The sequence below is a fragment of the Lampetra fluviatilis genome, chromosome 5 (assembly GCF_964198595.1).
Source record: "Lampetra fluviatilis chromosome 5, kcLamFluv1.1, whole genome shotgun sequence".
NCBI classification, from domain to species: domain Eukaryota; kingdom Metazoa; phylum Chordata; class Hyperoartia; order Petromyzontiformes; family Petromyzontidae; genus Lampetra; species Lampetra fluviatilis.
In genome coordinates, this window is record NC_136279.1 from 19,859,895 (window position 1) to 19,878,703 (window position 18,809).

The 18,809-nt window shown below is 45.3% G+C and overlaps 1 protein-coding gene across 3 annotated transcripts; it reads left to right on the top strand.

Annotated features, from left to right (window-relative positions):
• Window positions 1–1,144: 1,144 nt before the first annotated feature.
• LENG8 (leukocyte receptor cluster member 8) lies at window positions 1,145–16,691 on the top strand. Of its 3 annotated transcripts, XM_078857124.1 has the most exons (15): window positions 1,145–1,275; window positions 4,741–4,903; window positions 5,911–6,072; window positions 7,202–7,294; window positions 8,025–8,415; window positions 8,814–8,961; window positions 9,461–9,643; window positions 10,239–10,607; window positions 11,024–11,152; window positions 11,733–12,063; window positions 12,663–12,764; window positions 12,995–13,063; window positions 13,772–13,901; window positions 14,483–14,690; window positions 15,259–16,691. In XM_078857124.1, the coding sequence occupies exons 1-15, from the start codon at window positions 1,211–1,213 to the stop codon at window positions 15,419–15,421; spliced, it is 2,706 nt and encodes a 901-aa protein (XP_078713250.1). In that variant the 5' UTR covers window positions 1,145–1,210; the 3' UTR covers window positions 15,422–16,691. The 3 variants fall into 3 exon arrangements, with proteins under 3 accessions (XP_078713250.1, XP_078713248.1, XP_078713249.1); XM_078857122.1 differs by having other exon boundaries at window positions 14,483–16,691; XM_078857123.1 differs by having other exon boundaries at window positions 11,030–11,152; window positions 14,483–16,691.
• The last annotated feature ends 2,118 nt before the right edge of the window (window positions 16,692–18,809 follow it).

Consider the following 18,809-nt stretch of genomic DNA (forward strand, 5'->3'; position numbering starts at 1 on the left):
TTGAAAGTGATTTGTTTACCTTTCCTATACTTTGCACTCCTATCGTGTTTTTGGATTGTTTATGTTGTAATGTTCTGACTTTCCCCGACTGGACGTCTGTGAAAAAGAGCTTTATAGATCATCGGATTCCTCCTGTATGAATAAATATTCTGATTTTGAAACGTCACCTAAATGGCTCACAATGATGACATCACCTTTACTCCTCTCATTAAGACCGTAACAGGACCTCTTCACAATTCTGTTTGTTTGCCTGATGAAGCTGATTGTAATCACCAACGAAACGTCGTACACTACTCGAATTGTAAATGATGTGGGTTTACTCCCCAACACACCGGTGTGCTGAAGGTAGCAACTAATTGGCACGTTTTGTTTACGTGACAAACCTTACTAATTGGCTGTGTCGGGTTTAACAAGTTGGCTTCGCGACAAATATTATCCATAATAGAGGGGTTATTTTAGGTTATATTGCGTAAATAGAAATGCGTCGTTAAACCCGCCACCACACGACACAGCCAATTAGTAAGATTGTGTTACGTAAACAGAACATGTCAATCAATGTGTTCATAGTACAGCTCACCGGTGTGTTGGAGAGTAAATCCACAACGTTGTACAATCTGAGCACTAAAGTATAGTCTGTTTTTAAAGTATAAAAGTCGTGCCACGTAAACAGAACATGCCAATTCGTTTACGAGAAAATCACAATCGAGATTTGAAGTTTTCGTGACTGCAGGGATTCATATTCTTGGTTCTTTCGGTAAAGTCACGTGGAAGGGAAATAATAAAATAATAAAAATATAAAACAATAAAAATTTTCACGACGTTTCGACTGCAACACAAGCAATCATCATCAGGTGTGAAATTCACAGCTAGAACATTTTCTTGCTGTGGATTTTCTTGCTGTGAATTCCACAGCAAGAAAAATGTATTGCTGTGGATTTCACACCTGATGATGATTGCTTATGTTGCAGTCGAAACGTCGTGAGAATTTTTATTGTTTCATATTTACATTATTTTTTCCTTTCTACGTTACTTTACCGAAAGAACCAAGAATATCTAGAAACATATCAACACCCGCCCCACTCCTCCCCGCCACTTCGAGACAGTTGGTTTCGCCCAGTTATTCATTACCCCCCTCTCTCCGTGTCAGAGTGGACTCGTCCACTCCTCCTTCACTGAACCCAACGGCGTTCGTCGTTACAGAAGCGACGCGATGGCGGCCATGCAGCAACCACAGCACTGGAACGTCGGCAACCAAGCGGCGCAAGCAGCGCAGTGGTAATTCCCCTCGGCGTCCCCACCACCACCACTCTCTTTTGTATATTCCGCTCGCGAACGATAAGATCAACTTTGAAAGGCTGCAGAGGATGACGGCAATGGGCCGGATAGGAGCGGCCGTAATGGCGGCCGCGGCAAATGGAGGCGTCGTCTTCGTCGTCATCATCGAAATCGGCGTTGTCGTTTTGGTTAATTTTAAGTTTATTTTCAAACCGTGTGTCTTTCCATGGGTGGGATCGCTTATTGAGTGTGTTAGACGGTGTTTTTAACCCTCGCTCTCGCCAGTTAAATGCTCGCTAATGCTAATATTATTGGATGCGTTGAGGCCTGTGGATGGACAGGCCCCCCCCCCCCCCCCGTTTTTAGTATTCTCAAATCAACAAACTGTGAGGACGTCTACACACATATAATCATAGTTTAGTTATATTCATCGTCGTGCCCAAGATATAAAAACCACATTGGACCCTGCGGTTTAAGTTAATCGTTTCGGTGACGGCTAATAAACAATGATTCCCTTAACCCAGGAGCCTTCCCTGAGTTTCAGGAGGGTCCGGCTTTGTCATGTTTGCCCCCCAACTCTCAATTACTACGGTAAATGGCTTGGCGTGGAAGGAAATTGGGAATATCTGGAGAAAACTCGCCACATAAACTTTATTTTACCAGGTAGGGCCCACAGATATGTTTTTTTTCAGAAGCTACCTGGCCACAAAAATGATAACTCAACGAATTGACTTGTGGAAATGTACAGCAACCAAATACTGTAAACGTAGAGTGGAAATCAGGAGAAAATCCACATCACGGGGAGAGCGATGCATGCAAACTTCGAAAATACAGCAGGCGTCAGAGTCTGGATCGAAGCAACGACCTCCTGTATATCTGGCGAGGGAGTTAACATCTTTGCCACCGTGGCACCCAAACGAGGAGTGAGTGACAATTCAGCACGTTAAATAATTCCCAACAACGCTGTCATCAGCCATAGCGCCACGCCTAAGAACGCTTGTCAACCCCCCCCCCCCCATAGCCTCGAAGATGATAAACTTTAACGTGTCGTGAGAATTAATACAGTTCCTTTTTATGAAGAACGCACGCAGGCGGATTTGGACTTGTTTCAAGGTGGCGATAGTAATCAATAACTTGCGAGTGTCTCCCGGGATAACGTTTTGTCAACGTCTGTGTAAAAAAAATTATAATCTGTGTACATATTCTTAGGTTTTTTTCCGGTAAAGTCACGTAGGTAAAACATCAAAATTAATGAAAATAAAACAAAAATCATGATTTTTATTTCATGATTTTTATTTTATTTTCATTAATTTTGATGTTTTACCTACGTGACTTTACCGAAAAAACCTAAGAATATGATTCCTTGCAGTCACGAAAGCTTCAAATCTAGAATCTGTGTACAGTACAGGAACGTCATGGGCAAGGTTAGGGGGATTTGTGACGTCATCACGCACGAACACGGCCTCGTACTTCGCACGTTGCGGAATGCGCGTGACGTCATTACGCAGACGTGCGTCGTGATGTCATCGCAGGGCACGCTGGGGCCACGTGCCAGGCAACTGATTCCAGGCAGGAGTCAGTCCAGTTGACAAACTTCGGTTTTATATTCTTGGTTCTTTCGGTAAAGTCATCACGTAGAAGGGAAATAATACAAATATAAAACAATACAATTTCTCACGACGTTTCGACTGCAACACAAGCAATCATCATCAGGTGTGAAATCCACAGCAAGAAAATTTGAAAAAAATGTCTGTTTTGTATATGAAAAAAAGTATTGCTGTGGATTTCACACCTGATGATGATTGCTTGTGTAGCAACGTCGTGAAGAAACGTCGTGAAATAATTATTGTTTTATATTAGTATTTTATTATTTCCCTTCTACGTGACTTTACCGATGAACCAAGAATATGAATCCCTGCAGTCACGAAAGCTTTAAATCAAACTTCGTTTTTTTTCATTAAAAATAAAATTTGCGTTTCACCGACTGGATTGTATTCTAATCCGTGGTCATAAAACTCAGCCCTTTTACGTGAAGGAAAACAAACTGGTTTCGTGCAATCTGCTTAAAGAATACACGTTGACGTTCATATTTCTGAAATGTAAAACATAACCAACCAATTACGGGCTGCTATAAATGCAATTTAATGCGGCCGTTCCACCAAACACGGTTCACATTCTGAATACTCTTTTAGGCGAATGCTAATCTTCACTTCAACCAAATAGGGTGCTATTTATGTTTGTTTATATGAAAATGTCTTGAGATAATCTTTTTAAGCCTTCTGGTCACAGCTTGTAACCGTAACAACATTTTGTATACGAAGTACACTTTGTCGATAGTGTTTTGTACATGATTGTTACTGCCTGTTGGGATAGTGATTAGTGTGTAGGGTCATGGTTCGTTTTTTTGTTACTGAAGTTCGATTTACAATTTAGTATTATATTGTGATAATGTTGGTGTTAATATGTTGTTAATTGGTTTGTTTTAGAGAAGGATGTAGCTTGTTATTGTGACGTCTGTGAATCCCCTTTGCTGCTTCTTAGCTGACATACAATATTTTTAACGTAAACACATTGCACAAATATTTACACCTTGCTGATAACAAATTCTCATCCAGTTTTCAGTTCACTCTAGAGTGCCGTAAATAAAAAAAAACACGTCGGGTATTTCCCACATACAGGGCATACAAGTTTGTAAAATGACTTATTTGGTTTCGGATCCTAATAACTGGATCTAATACAATAATCAAGATTAATACAATAAATTCAGTGCGGTTTGGATTCATGGGAATGCTAAGTGCAGCTGCTTATGAAACTGCAGTGCTCGTTTCTTTTTGTTCCAAACTCTACCTCCTATAATACATATTTTCAATGGTTTCTTAATATTTATCTATATACTTTGTAACACTGAACACAACCGTGAACTGTTTCATACACAAATTGGGAGCTTTAATTACAGAAATGGAACCATAGCCTTAAAAAGTCCGCACAGAGCGCCGAGACTGGAAGGCATTGCCTCCTAAACCAGTCTACCCATAAGGGGTCATCCATTTAGTACGTACGCATCGATGGGGGGTATGGGGGGGTCTACTGACAATGTACCTACGCATAGGAAACGGGGTGGGGGGGGGGGCCTCGTTAATATTATTAATCCTTGATTGTTTCTGTGTGGATTAAATATCGGCCGTTCTATAGGATTCTGGGTGGGGGTACGTCAAGCGTACGTACGCAGGTGGGCGGGGGGGGTAAAAAGTATGCGTGCGTACAGGGAGGGCGGGGAGGGCTCAAGATTTTTGCGTGCGTACTTAATGGATAGCCCCTAAGTGGATTGTCTGGCATCCGTTGACCTTTGCCACTGCTGCCTGCGATGTATAATTAGACCGGGCATTGGTGCTTTAGAGCCTTAACTTGCACCGTTGCCACCAAGGCTTAACGAGGGGTGGCGGTGGTGACGGTTGTGTGTCGTAGGGCGCAGCAATACAACGCAGCAGGATCCCACGTGGAGGGCATGGGCTCACAGGGCCCACAGCCTCCCAAGGAGACACCAGAGTGGGAGAAGGCGAGACAGGCGTTGGCGAGCATCCAGAAGGAGATCTCCTCTCCGGTGTCATCTGGCAAGAAGAGCCAGCAGGTTCGATTGCTTTGGTGTTTTTGTTTTTGCTACTGTACAGTGGTGCGAGTCAACATTTTCTATGTTTTGATTATTAGCCTCGCGTACACTGATTCTATTAACGGCAACTTAAAGATGGGCCCCACGTCCCTCTTTCACGTTGTAGATGACTTGAGTTGGCTGCTAGTTTGAACACGAGTCCAAATTCTCTCAGATTAGTTGGGTTCTGCGGCTGGGCTGAATTCTCTGTCAGAATTAGGGCCGAGTTGAAGTATTAATTTTGTAAAGGTCCAATTCACATTATTACTGGAGTAAAATCGGCTAGTCGTGGAAATACAACTTTTTGAACCAACTCTAGTTGTCCAAATTGTGCTCCAGGAGAAATCGGGCAGACTAAGTTACCTGTCCATGGGAAACGGGAGTAATGTTTAAGTTGGCCGAAATAAACGACCACTTTTTATTTCACCAGGGTAGGCCGGCCAGTTTAGATTATTGACACCAAGATAAACATTTGCGGTAAAAATGTTCATTGGCAGTGAAGTTTTAAGTTTAGTATAATGAAAGAGAATACCGTAGTATGATTTGCAAGAGGGACCTGTGTCTCCAAAATTACAAGCAAATCAAATACAATTAAATAGTCTTCTTTTCCCTGGAGTAACAGAGACTGATCCAATACAGCATCCCTGTCTGTTCAAATATGAAATGCTAAAACATCCCAAACTAGTGCATGCACTAATGAACCATTGACTTTTTCATACTGATTAGCCTACAACTGCTACCATAATGTATGTACTGCATGGCAGTTGCTCTCAAAACCCTTGAGGTGTAACACTTGTAGTAGCAATACAATAATGTGTGCAGATGCGAAATGGATTGTTACATTGCAGGAGTGAGAGATGTATGGTTCAGGGAAGGACATTTATCTAACATTGGATTGATCATGGTTTATGATAGTGATGGCATTTGTGATGCCTTGTGAAGTGTGAGTTTCAATTAAAACCGGATGCTGTCCTTGTGCTCCTCTTCAGAAAAATATTTCCACTCCGCAGCAGCAACCGCAGCAGCAGCAACAACACGATGACCCAACAGCAGCTGCTGCAGCCAACAACCAGCAGATGTATCCGTGGTATTCGTACGGCTATGGATACGGTGTACCACCTGCGTACAACTACTACAACCAATACCAAATGGTAAGGTGACTACTAAATTATTGTAAGCCTGCTATGTGAATGAAAAGTAATATTTGTATTGGCTTGTGGGCCACCCTCTCACTCTAGCCTACACTGACCAGCTTTGTTAAGTATGGTCAAACAACTGATATGTTCTGGCGAGGCCTTCATCCAGCACTGGATTGACAAAGGGCTGTCCAATAATGCACACACATCCAGGCATGGTGCCTGTACACATGGGGAAAATGTGTAATTAATTGTTAATAATGTACATAAATTTTTACGAAATTAATAGATACTAGGGGTTGTTCGGGGGCGCCATAGGGGCGCCTCAACCATTTACGGCCTTCGGCCAAGAACGAAGAAAGTCTCAAAAATTGCACACGAACGTCACATTCACGCAAGCACTCGATGCTCCGTTTTGATGTTTTAAAATGATACGTCTTTGCTTTGTATTATGTTTTGAATTAGTTAATTTTATTTCCTCATTAAAAGCTTATCATTTTACATCTGGAAGACTTAATTGAAAACGACATTTCGTATGAATTTTCTCTCGTCGTTAAGTAGATGCCTTGCTGGGGGTTCGATGCAGACTTTCACCTGTTTGGGATTGCGGGATTGCGATAAGGCGACATAGAGCTAGCCGTACGAGAAGACCGCCGTCTGCAAATCGATTCAAACGTAATCGAACGTCTGTCCCTGCGCCTCCGTCGTTCATGTAGAGGGGCACGTAGGTTTACAGCACCCCCTGCATGAAAACGACGGAAAGTGCAGCGCTCATCAGAGATAAAGTTGTGCACTTATAAGAGTATTATAAAAACTGCATTTCTTTACTCACTAAAGTTTACTTCTTGGAATTAGTGAATCTATAGCAGTGGAAAAAAATTGCCCACTGTCATTTTTAGCTGCCTGTGCCACTGGTATGGGCTAAAGTGAAAGTGACTATTTTTAAAATATTTGGGTTACGTGTTTAGCACCATGTCCAACTTTTTCTCTTGCGATGGGGAGCTGCTTCTGGTATGTGCATCACCATGATACAACCTGGAAACACATCGGTTCACTATGTATGGTGCGAAAGAAGTTCTACATACAGCACTACCACGAGAACCTACGCAGTAGTAGCAGTTATGGCGCCTTACTTTTCCTGCAGGGCATGTACGGGATGTACCCCCAGTCATCTGGGCAGTACATGATGCAACCAGGCTACCATCAGCAGCCTCTACAGACGGAGGATCAGATTCAGGTAATGACGATACGCTTTTGGCCGGCAGAGATTTAAAGGCGTTTGGTTTTGCTTTTTACCCCTTGTGTACGTTTCATCTGTGCTGCCAATCATTGCCGTTTCATGAGATAAAGACGTTTCCATTTGGATACTGGAGTGAGTCATGTGGCAAAACATAGTTTGAGAATAGCCCTGGAGAATCTTGTCCGAACCACATCTGGAGTTAACATAGTTTGATGGCATTTTGTATATGTACAAGCCTTTTAATCGGTACACTCGATGGACAGATAAAATGTTGTGCAAGCTCGATGGGAGCCTCTGCACACGGTGCGGATCCTGGTAGTTATTTGACCGTAGTTCTCTACACTGATTAGTGCTGACAGCATCGCCGTGCAGTAGCCGACAGCAACCACAAATTTAGCAGGACGCTCCGAAAAAGAGTTATGAGACTCGGCGTAGTAAAAACTTATGGTGTTGGCCCATTAAAATGCTATCCTGGCTGAGTCCTGCATAGCTTTTGAGGTCTGACAAGCTCTAGTGATTTGGTCATCAGAAATTGAGTTATTAAAACGTATAATTCTGGATTTTTATTCTGAACATTGCATATTTCCCCCCACTTACGAGTGGGAAGACAATAATGAAGAAGGCTGAGAATCCTCTGGAGTGTGCTTTGCGTGGTTACTTGGGAGGCCGTTGTCACGGATTGTTTGTGACGATTGCGATGTGCACCGGGCGTCGGCGTTCCCGACAGGCGCCCGGTCAGGAGCCGGCGAGTGGCACCATCCTGGGCCAACCCCACCAGCCACAGCCTCCACCGCTACCGCCCCCTCCCCAGCCTCCCAAGCCCATGCAGCCGCATGTGCAGCCGCATGTGCAGACGCATCCGGCAATACAGTCGCACCAGCAGCTAATGCAGCAGCAGGCCATGCAGCATCAACAACAGCAGAACATACATCAACAGCAGAACATGCAGCATCAACAACAGCAGAGCATGCAGCATCAACAACAGCAGAGCATGCAGCAACGGCAGCAGCAGAGCATGCAACAACAGCATCAGCAGCAACAACAGCAACATCAGCAGCCAAGGATGCCCTATACAGAAGTTATTAAAAGCAAGGGGCCGCAACTGTGGCAGAAAAAACGTGAGTGGAGCTTTGTTTGGGTGAATCATGAGTATTTGCAATTAGTTATAACATAGATTTATAAGGTGCCCTTAAACAATGGATCTCGGTATACCACTGCTAATGATTTTCATCATCCAAAAAGCAGAGTGGATGCACCTTGACGATATGCATAGGGGTCATCCTTGCACAAATATATTATTCACCGTATATGCTGATGTTGCACTCGGGCAAATTTATGGAACATAACTGTACAAATGAGACCATTAACGACAAACCATATAGTGGAGATATTCGTGAGACAATATCAGCATGAAGCATTTTATTTTTGTGAATTCATGACCCTGAATTGCGGCACTTTTTTATCATCTTGTGGGTAGTGAATCATTTCTTGGCGAATTTTGTATTGTGAATCTCAGAGGCTCCTGGCGCAGGGAATCTCAAGTTTAACATCCCCAAGCGACCGCTCGTCACCAGCAACAGTCAGTTCAACCCGGGGCCCCAGCCGACTGCAGAGCCACCAAAACCAAGTCCTGCACAACAACCGATGCCGACCGAGACTCCCAAGTGAGTTGGGAAAATGATAACACGACAACAGTTTGACTTTATAAAGCATCTAAATGAACTACATTGCGTACAACCAAATTGAAGACGTACACAGTATGAGATGGTGGGGAAGAGGAGAAATGGATTCCTTGTGAAGTGGGAAATTAGGAACAAAGTTGGCCTTCTAATTAAACATTTGTATAAATGGCAATGTTCATTCCTTGGCAAAGTGGAAAACCTTGATCCTGGCCTTTTTAATATTTATATATACACGAATAGAATGTATGTCCCAGGCTTACCAACAAGTTGAGAACTTTGCGAGAATTAACAACTTATGATCAGGCACTCCCATCGTAACGATGTAATGCTATCACGCCATTGACACTTTAAAACAAAGTGATTCCAGAGTGACATCACCAGAGTGAGTGATTGAGACGGTCATCTTGATTTGTGGGGGCTGCCATTCCAAATATGTTAGAGAAACCACCGAGGTGATAATTGTTTGGCCGTGTGCTCGCAGGGCCCTGCCGAGGCCGGGCGACTGGCCCAAGGCCATGAAGGCCTACGTGGAGCGCTGCTTTGCCACGTGCGAGACCGAGGAGGACAAAGATGGCACAGAGCGGCTGCTGAAGGAGCTGCTCACGGCGCGGCTCAACGATGGCTCGGCGTACACCATCGACTGGACCAAGGAGGCGCTGCCCAAGTAACGATGCCTCCTTATACTGAACACTTAACTCCTCTACTTTTTACTCCCCTGGCCAATGACAGGTCCTTGACTCGGCCTCCCTCCAAATCCTGTCCGATCTTGAGCTTTCCATCCGTTCACCAAGTCCCCCTTCAAGTAGTAGCTTTCTCTTGCCACCTCTTAGTCTTTCCTAATATACTTCTATAACTTCATGTTTCACCTCCTGAGAATGTGCTAAAAGCCACATCGTTCTTCTTTTATGAATTGTTTTAATTTGACTTCTTGCCATAGCCTGTTCTAGAGCTTGGTCATTAACTCGTGATACTGTAAGTTATCTTAGTGCTGGCAACTAACCCTGTTTTTTCCAATTTGTGGTTCAGCACCAATAGTATAGTGTTAGGATTTATACTTCGATCGTATTTGTGTACCATAGTAATTTTAAGCATCGCGGTGAAAATATTATTTACGCATGCATATGACAATGCATGTTGTACGGTAATATTTTTTATCGATTTGATTTAATCAAAGCAATAATTAATAGATTAGGCAACCATTTCAACGGGCGAAAGTTGCAGCACTGCTAATTATATACACCTGACCTTACCGACTACAGCCACAACAGAGAGGCGAGCGAGCGGTCGCCACGCAAGGCATCGCGCTGGATGGACTCCGTGCCAGCGTCCTCGGGCACGCCGTCGTTGATGGCGGCGATGACGCCACGGGTTCCGACGCCATCAACCTCCTCTCAGACCGTGCCAACCGCTAGCCCATCCACGCCAGGCGCCAACAGCCGTAGCCGCACGGTGATGGCATCCACCACCAGCTCCTCCCCGGCGATGGCGGCGGCTGCGGCGGCGGCCAACGGATACCGCAACAAATTCGGCTACCGCAACGTGTTCCGCTCGCGCTGCAGCTCCTCTTCGAGCTCGGGCTCCAAGTCACGCTCACGGTCACGCACACCGCAACGCCGGCGTCGGCGCAGGTGAAGGGCGCGCGGTAGTCGCGCGAGCGGGCTCATAATGGCCGTGTCATTTCCCGCACATCGGATGACAATGGTTGGCTATGTACGGTGCGGAAGAAGTTGAACATGCATTCATACCCTTTCTGGCAATAAAACAAGTGTTAGGATGTTCAAATACCAAATGGATATCTTGTACAAGGAATCAACGTCTCATAGATATACATACAATTGCGTTGAAGATTATTGTTTCAGTAACCTGATACTAAACCAGGTTTCTGTCTGCAGGTTCCCAGCCTATCGTGGTTTTGTTATGTTAGGATCTCCGATTTTCATTAATTTGGTGCACAGTTTGCATTGCAAGCATATCTGTTAATGGCATCCATTTATACTTCTTTGCCTCTTCCCCCCCCCCACCACTCCCCCGGCCTCCTGTGCAGTGACAGCTCGAGCAGCTCGCGCTCCAACAGCAGCAGCCACTCTGAGAAGTGCCGCCTGCCGCAGCGGCAACTACAGATGAACCGAGGCAGGAGCCGCGGCAGAGGGCGCATGCAGCGCAATGCGCGGAGGTAATGCTACAACCCTAACACCCCACCTCATGCTGGCCCTAAAGCACTAACCCTGTTATAAAATGTTAAGCCCTATTTCCACTGCTTGATCTAACGTTAGGCCGGGCACTAATTGTAACGTCACCTTAAAAGCTGCGTGTAACGCTAGCGCTTACCGTCATGCTCGCCTTAACAGGAGTCATAACCTGGACACGTATGGTAACCCTAACACGTAATCCAAACCCTAAATCTGACCCCAACCTAACTTAATAACCTTAATGCATAAACTCATTTCTTGAGAATCGCTTTTTGTTTTTAGTTTGCCTTTCCCCCACCTCCAATTTAGCACTTGGCTATGTACGGTATGAAAAAGTTCAACATTCATACTATACCCCAGTGAGCTATGGTTCGCGTAGGCATTTGTACACCCAAGCTTAATTGCTCGGCACGTGCAAGCTGAATAGCAATCTTTGATGTATTTTAAATCCAAAACGGTGACCTACGACGATAGAGCAAAATGAGGATGGAGCCGATGTCGGCCGCGCGGCCCACGCGCATCACCACGCGACACTGAACGTTTTGTCACCGCGCCGCCTCGCAGGGAGAAGGCCGCAGCGGCGGAGTTTGGTGGCGTGTTCGGCAAGAAACGCAACCGCAAGGGTGACCTGAGCGGCATGCGGTTTGTGGTGGACGACCCGGACCGCGATGGCAAGCGCCAGCGCCGTGCCGCGCGCTTCCAGTGGCAGGGCGGCCCCACTCCCAGGCGGCTGCGCTCTGAGCCGCTCGTGCTGCAGATCAACAGCCTGGAGAGCGGCGTGCCCGAATCCCTTGACTGGGACGAGCTCAAGATCGTGGGCACCTGCTCCGACATCACCAAGCCCTACCTGCGCCTCACCTGTGCGCCTGACCCCTCTGTAGTGCGCCCCATCGTGGTACGTACGTGTGGTTGTGTATGCGTGGGCGTAACCACCTCGTCATGGTGTGCGTGCCTGATTGTGTGATTGTGTGTATGTATGCGTGCGTGATTTTGTGTGACCGCCCCATCGTATTGCATGCGTTTTCTGCGCAAAATTGTTTGGAGTTATGGTGCATTGGTTAACGCAATGCGCTATTAACCCAGTGACCTCAGTTTGATTCCTGGCCATGGCTTCCGTCAGTGGCGAGGCAACCTGAACGATTTCTGCGTCTCTCCTCGTAAGATTCAGCCTGATACGAGTACCTGGTTATGTGTAAACACATGGTTGCAAGCTGGTTATGAGATGGCAGTACTGCAGTGTATCCGCATAGTTGAGTGTGACCCCCTCCCTCCCATACGTGCGAGTTTTCTCCGGATACGCCAGTTTACTTCCACATGCCAAACATCTCAATGTAGGACCTTCTTGAAAAAAGTCTTATCTCGGCGAGACTTACCATTGCAAAAACAGGGCATTATCATTATTCGTCTTGTGAGTTTGTGTGGTGATGTTGGTGTCTGTCGATGTGTAGGTGTGGAATTTTGCATGTTAGTAATCTTGAACTTTAATTGGTGCAGGTGCTGAGAAAATCTCTGACGATGGTGAAAGCACACTGGAAGGCGAACCAGGATTACCACTTTGCCTGTGAACAGATGAAGTCCATTCGGCAAGACCTAACGGTCAGTGAAATCAAACTTTGTCTTACGCGTGAACAAATAAAAAATGTCCTCGTCAAGCTTGATCCCCTTGGCCACGTTACACACCTCTGATTAGACACGGTTCACTACGTACGGTGCGAAATAAGTTCTGCATACATAGTGGACTCCTGCACCGCACCAAAGCGTACTGTTATATGCATTGGACACGAGAGACCCTGGATGCTAATGTGTCGTTTTCTTTTTTTAAACAGGTCCAGGGGGTGCGGACGGAGTTCACGGTGGAGGTGTACGAGACACACGCCCGTATCGCGCTCGAGAAGGTGAGCGTCACGATGCATGCGGCATCACCTCTGGGTACACACGAGTTTAGTACAATATTCCCTCATTCGCGAGGAATACGTTCCGGAGATGCTCGTGAACATCAAATTTCGCACGTAGTTATCTCTTTAATGAATTACATTAAATAAATACAAAAATAAGCTGTTGAATACATGAAAATTATCTTATCACTCTTTGGTTCTTTCAGGAAAAGTCACGTAGAAAATAAATAAATGTAATAATAGAATACGACGTTTCGATTGCAACACACGCAGTCCTCAGGTAGAACTCAATTTGAGAGACAAAACAGACATGGAGACACACAAGCAGAGACAACGCAGACACACAGACACACAACATAAGACACAGAGACCCAATGCCTCTACGTGACTTTACCGAAAGAACCAAAGAGTAATTCTTGCAGTCACGAAAGCTTCAAATCAAGTTTGATCTTATCACTTTATATAATCACTTTCTTGCATCACATCTTTCGTCGCTTTATCTCATCACTTTCGATGCAGTTGTGTAGACTTTGTGATGCGATTCGCAGTTAGCCAAAAATCTCAGATAGCAAGTTCGTGACTAGCAAGGGAATACTGTATAAACGAAATTGCATTTTTGGAAAGTGAGGTGTGGCATCGTTTTTTGAAGGGTTAAACAGAGGAGGCTGAATGGAGGGGACCACGTTTGGTTGTTGCTTGCCTGTGCAGGGAGACCGCGAGGAGTTCAACCAGTGTCAAGCGCAGCTCAAGTCCCTGTACAGCGAGAATCTGCCTGGAAACCTGGGCGAGTTCACCGCCTACCGCATCCTCTACTACATCTACACCAAGAACTCTGGGGGTAAGGTGGCTGGCTCATGAGGGCTCATCTTCATTGCATGGTGTGTTTTTTTTTTAAGCGCGCTCGTTTATTTTAGAAGTGCCATAGGATTCGATGAGCAGTTGTTACAGTACGGTGGGTCTCACTTGTGAAAATTTAAAAAGTTATATTTTTATTGCACAGGTTGAATGTGTCATCTTGCATATCTTGGTATAGCGCGCAAATTAGGATTTAATGTAATGGCCATGATAACTCTGCGTTGAATCACCGTTGCTCAGTGCGAGTAGACAATCACTAGATTAAGCTTCAAGCTTAAATAACTGCGGATAGCGCGAGCGAGTTGGACTGGAGATGCCCTGGCTTGACGCGGTGCCGCATGCAATACCCAGAGGATCAGCCAGAGGGCACAGCAGAGCTGACCCCCGGGTTGGTTGGGTTACGTAAACATGGCCATTGTAAACAGCAGAGAGCACCTTGCTACTCCAGAGGGAAGCTCCCAACAGCAGCACAGCTGTGACCTTGGGCTGTTGGTGTTGGGGGAGATGTTTGATTTTGGCCATCGTGAAATCTAATCAAATGCCGTGGATCACGCGTGTGCTCAGATCTCACCACCGCGCTGGCGCAGCTGCCTAAAGAGCTGAGGGACGATACGTGCGTGGAGCATGCGCTATCTCTGCGTGCCGCCTGGGCCCTGAACAACTACCACAGGTTTTTCAGACTGTACAGGACTGCCCCGCTAATGTCCAGCTACCTCATGGACCTCTTTCTGGAGAGGGAGCGCAAGGCAGCCCTCAAGTCCATTATAAAAACGTATGTCTTTCACTGCCTTCATGTTTCCTGTCGTCAAGTAGTATTGCTCTGCTGCTGTTTTCGTCTCTCCGTTTATTTAATTTCTCTTTTCTCTCGCATCACCTCTATCACTTTGTGTGTTTTGAAACTGGTAGGTGTCTACAGTTTCAGGCAATCAGATTGTTTTCTCTTAATTATTAATCTAACGTTTCGCATACTTCCCCCAATATCGTTGGCATGCCAGTTTCAAACAGCCCTCGCATCTTTCATTTCTCCATTTCGACGACTTTGTCAGCTTTTAAATATAACGCACTTTTCCTCTCGTAGCAATGGTTTTGCACAGGTAAGTAGCTGTTGCACCAGGTGAGTATTCACACACACACGCACCTTACATTTTTCTGCACACACATTCTTGTTGATGCGAACAATTTAATAAGGTAAGAGTGTTGCGTGGTGTAAATGTTTTCTGATGTCGAGTGTAAATGCAGTAGAAGGGGTTCAGCATTTTCTTTGTTGCTTGAAGTTGTAATTGTTGTGTTTTCTAACATGTTTTTGTGCCTTTTCTCCCTGGTTTCTCTTCCCACCATAGTTTCCGCCCCACAGTCCCCGTGCAGTTTGTGCAGTCAGAGCTGGCATTCGATAGCGAAGAGGATTGTCGCGCTTTCTTAGATTCCCTAGAAGTGAGCTACCTGGCCAACGATCTGAGCAAGGTCGACTGCAAGCAGAGCATGTCTGTCTTGCAGAGCACGTGACAAGCGTCGAGCCGCACGCTGTCCTAACCTCGCCCCTGTCCCCGTGGCATGCCGTCATGCCACCCTCCAAATGTTTGCGAGCAAGGGGAGCATTAAGAAAAGGCTGATGTTAGAAAAACGCATCGGTCTTGGGGATCTCCCGCTCTGCTGCACTGCGTCAGTCAGCCTTCCGTGGCTGGCGTGCTGGCTGGATTGTCGGCTGCTATTGCCGTGCAAGGGCCGAGCAATTGATGGTTGTGATTGAAAAATTACTTCCTGGTCAATGATGAAATAATCTGCAAATACTGTAAAAAGTAGCATTTTATAAAATTAGTAATTGGCTGTACCCAAAAGCCATTTAAATCAAATGCAAGGTGGCAGAATCTCTTGACAAGATATTTGCCTCTTCGCTGTGCCAAAAACAAGCATTAGTAAATTGGAGTCGACTTACCGGAAAGGCATTTGGTGTGTGGGTGTGTTTTTGAAACCAGAATGCAGTTCATGAGTAAATCAAGTACAGCTCTTCCCGCTTCTTTAATGCTGCTTGTAAACACTGCTATTGACCTGTCTGTGCGTTGTGAGCTTGTCCGAAGCAGGGTTTGTTGGGCCTGCAGCCTCTGCCTAGCACCTGCAGCAAATGTAATGAGATGTAAAGCCATCGACCAAACCCAAATACCAAGCTGCTTCATCAACCCCAATGGACTTTCTCCTAAGAACTTTCGTAGTTGCTGCCGGTGCCGAAATGTTTCCCTCCTACACGTCGTCTTGGCTGTCGCCTGCCCAGCTGCCCTGCCGCGGATCCAGTAAAGTTGCCTCATTGCTTGAGGTGTTGCCTGGGGCTTGCTCTGGGCTGAGGTGGTGCAGAGGTGTTGGGTCCAGAGTCCAGGTCTGCTGTGGTGGTTGGAGGAGGGGGGTTCTTGAAGAATTGAGGGGCACTTGAGCTTGGTGTCCCAGTCTTCATTGCACAGTTTCTGGTTATTGCACCAATTGTAACTTAAGGAATGTACATAGATTCTAACTTTGTATAATTATAGATATCGGTGATATTTTTTAAGTGGGTGACAAGGGTATGGGAGTCACGTGTTTGTATTATTTTTGTTTAAATTTTATTAGTTTTGTCTTATTTGATGTCTCCGGTTAAGTTATGAAGTTCCGTCAAGACCAGGTAAAAGTCAAATTCTGCTTTCAAAAAAACTTTGCTATCTTCAATACTTTTGTTTTTACAGGGTGCTGAATGTATATATGTATGTACTGTACTTTTTAGTTGTAGTGAATAAACCATTAAACAGTGTATTGTCCAAGTTTTTTTCGTAAAAGTGCTTAATGTGGCTGTTTATCTTAAGTCCTTTGAGCGATTGACATTCCCCATTTCCGTGGTAGCGGGGTGAGTCCCTCCATAGGAAACCCAGTGTTCATTTCCCATAAGTGATGTCAACTATACATAGTCATTTCACGTAAAATCATGTGTAATGTTGCATGCATGTGATGGCCTTTTACATATTTGTGAATTCTTCCTCAAGCCCACTCGTGGCAATCAGACCTCGACTTTAGCATCTAGCTCTCGTACGCAAGAATGAAATTGATTTATATGAAGCTTTAGTTTTGTATTACCGCATTGGTCTTCATTGACTCGAATGCCTTTTCATGAGGCAGGTATGGTGGTCCAGTGTTTTGACAGTTCAGTATCTGACGCAATGCTTGTAGTAAAATGGTAGAAAACCCCCTCTTAAGAAATCTTGAGATGGAACACATTCCTGCGGAGGGAGCTGGTAGGAACGTCGTTGGGTTGCTCGGTCAATGGCCAGGGTCAACGGCGGCGTGGTGTATTCCGCAAAAATAGCCAACTGAGGGGCGGGCACAAGCCGGCGTGAGTAGATTAAACGTTGAGCTTTATAAGGGCACCACGGGGTGACCAGCCGTCCATAAATGACATGCACCTGGGGGGGGGGGGTCAGACATTTGTGACGAGGGGGGGGGGGGGTTTGAGAAATGTGACGTCACATCAAAATGCGCAACTTTAAATCAATATAGACAACACGTTCTGCTCAATTAAATATACTTTAATAAATGTTTTCTGCTACAACAGTGCAGCGCCACATTAAATACGCACTACAATGACAATAGTTTAAAGCGATTTGAAGCATGTTTTATTTTGGGGGGGTGGGGGCGTATTTGAGGGGGGGGTCTGACTTGTTGTGACGAAGGGGGGGGGTAAAAAATTGTCCAAATCACGTGACGTCATTTATGGACGACCCCTAACTTCATTGGCACCCGAGCGCACGTTTGTGGAGAGGGAGGGGGGTTGGTGGGGGTGCGCCCAGTCTCCATGGCAACACCGCTCCATGCAGTGAGGGGGGGGATGATGAGGGCTGGTATGGGGGGGCACAGTAGGGGGGGGGCACAGGTGGCGCATCAGCCACTCATCTCAGCAGAGGCGTAGCTAGGATATTTTGCGCCCGGGGACGAACTATAAAATTGGCGCCCCCCCCCCCCCCCCCCGTTTAATCACATTTTCCTATTACATCGAATAAGGAACAACAATTAGAATTTTAATGAAACATTGTATTTACAGAAGCAAATTTATAGAAATTATATTACATGGCTCACTCAGTCACTGTCGTAGACTGTTTGACATAGTCTACAAAAGATTAATTTATCTTGATTTCACTCTCACAAACTGGTCAATCACGTAATCAAAATCTGTGTTTTCCAATGTGTCTCTTTCAACGCTAAGAAGAGCAAGATCGCTGAGACGATCTTGTCCCATTGAAGCACGCAAATACGACAAAATAAGTTTCAATTTGCTGAACGACCGCTCACAGCTTGCAATTGAAACTGCTATTAATAAAATTTGCAGTGAAATTCGCAAATTCGGAAATATGTCGTCTCCATAAAACAATAAAACCAAGAAGATCCAAAGGAGTTTCTGGTAGAACTTCATTCCGGTTACTGAGCAGCATTTTGCAATCTCCAATTTCTGTGAAACGTTTGTGGCCATTGATGCCGGTGTCATAGAAATTTCTAAAATCTGTGCAATTTCGACGAATTGCATCGACATCTGTGTCGGATAGAAGCGTTTTGACGTCCAGCAGAAATCCAAATTTTGTGTTCAGGTCTTTTAGTCGTAAAAACCGTGTTGACATCTCCTGTTGAAGTCGATAAAATACGCTCTTCATAACGCGCACAATTTCTTCTGCTGAAAGTCCTGCATCTCTTGCCAGTTCTCCTGGCATCTTCCGACGTCGCCTAATTCTTCTGTCCACATCGATCCCCCAGGCTGTGCATCTTGTTTTGGCGTTTTCTACAGCAACTTGGCTCAAATCATCACGAAGCTTGACAAATTCATGCCCCAAAAATTCAAGATCAGTTCTTGCTTCCTTGAAATTCATAGTAAGCGCTTCTGAACACG

Bases quoted from the DNA above. Each gene is read 5' to 3' on its own strand.
- LENG8 (XM_078857122.1), top strand. From the start codon at position 1,211: ATGGCGGCCATGCAGCAACCACAGCACTGGAACGTCGGCAACCAAGCG. The intron at 8,962-9,460 runs GTGAGTTGGGAA...GTGTGCTCGCAG, and splicing joins ATGCCGACCGAGACTCCCAA to GGCCCTGCCGAGGCCGGGCG. The intron at 10,608-11,023 runs GTGAAGGGCGCG...CCTCCTGTGCAG, and splicing joins CAACGCCGGCGTCGGCGCAG to TGACAGCTCGAGCAGCTCGC.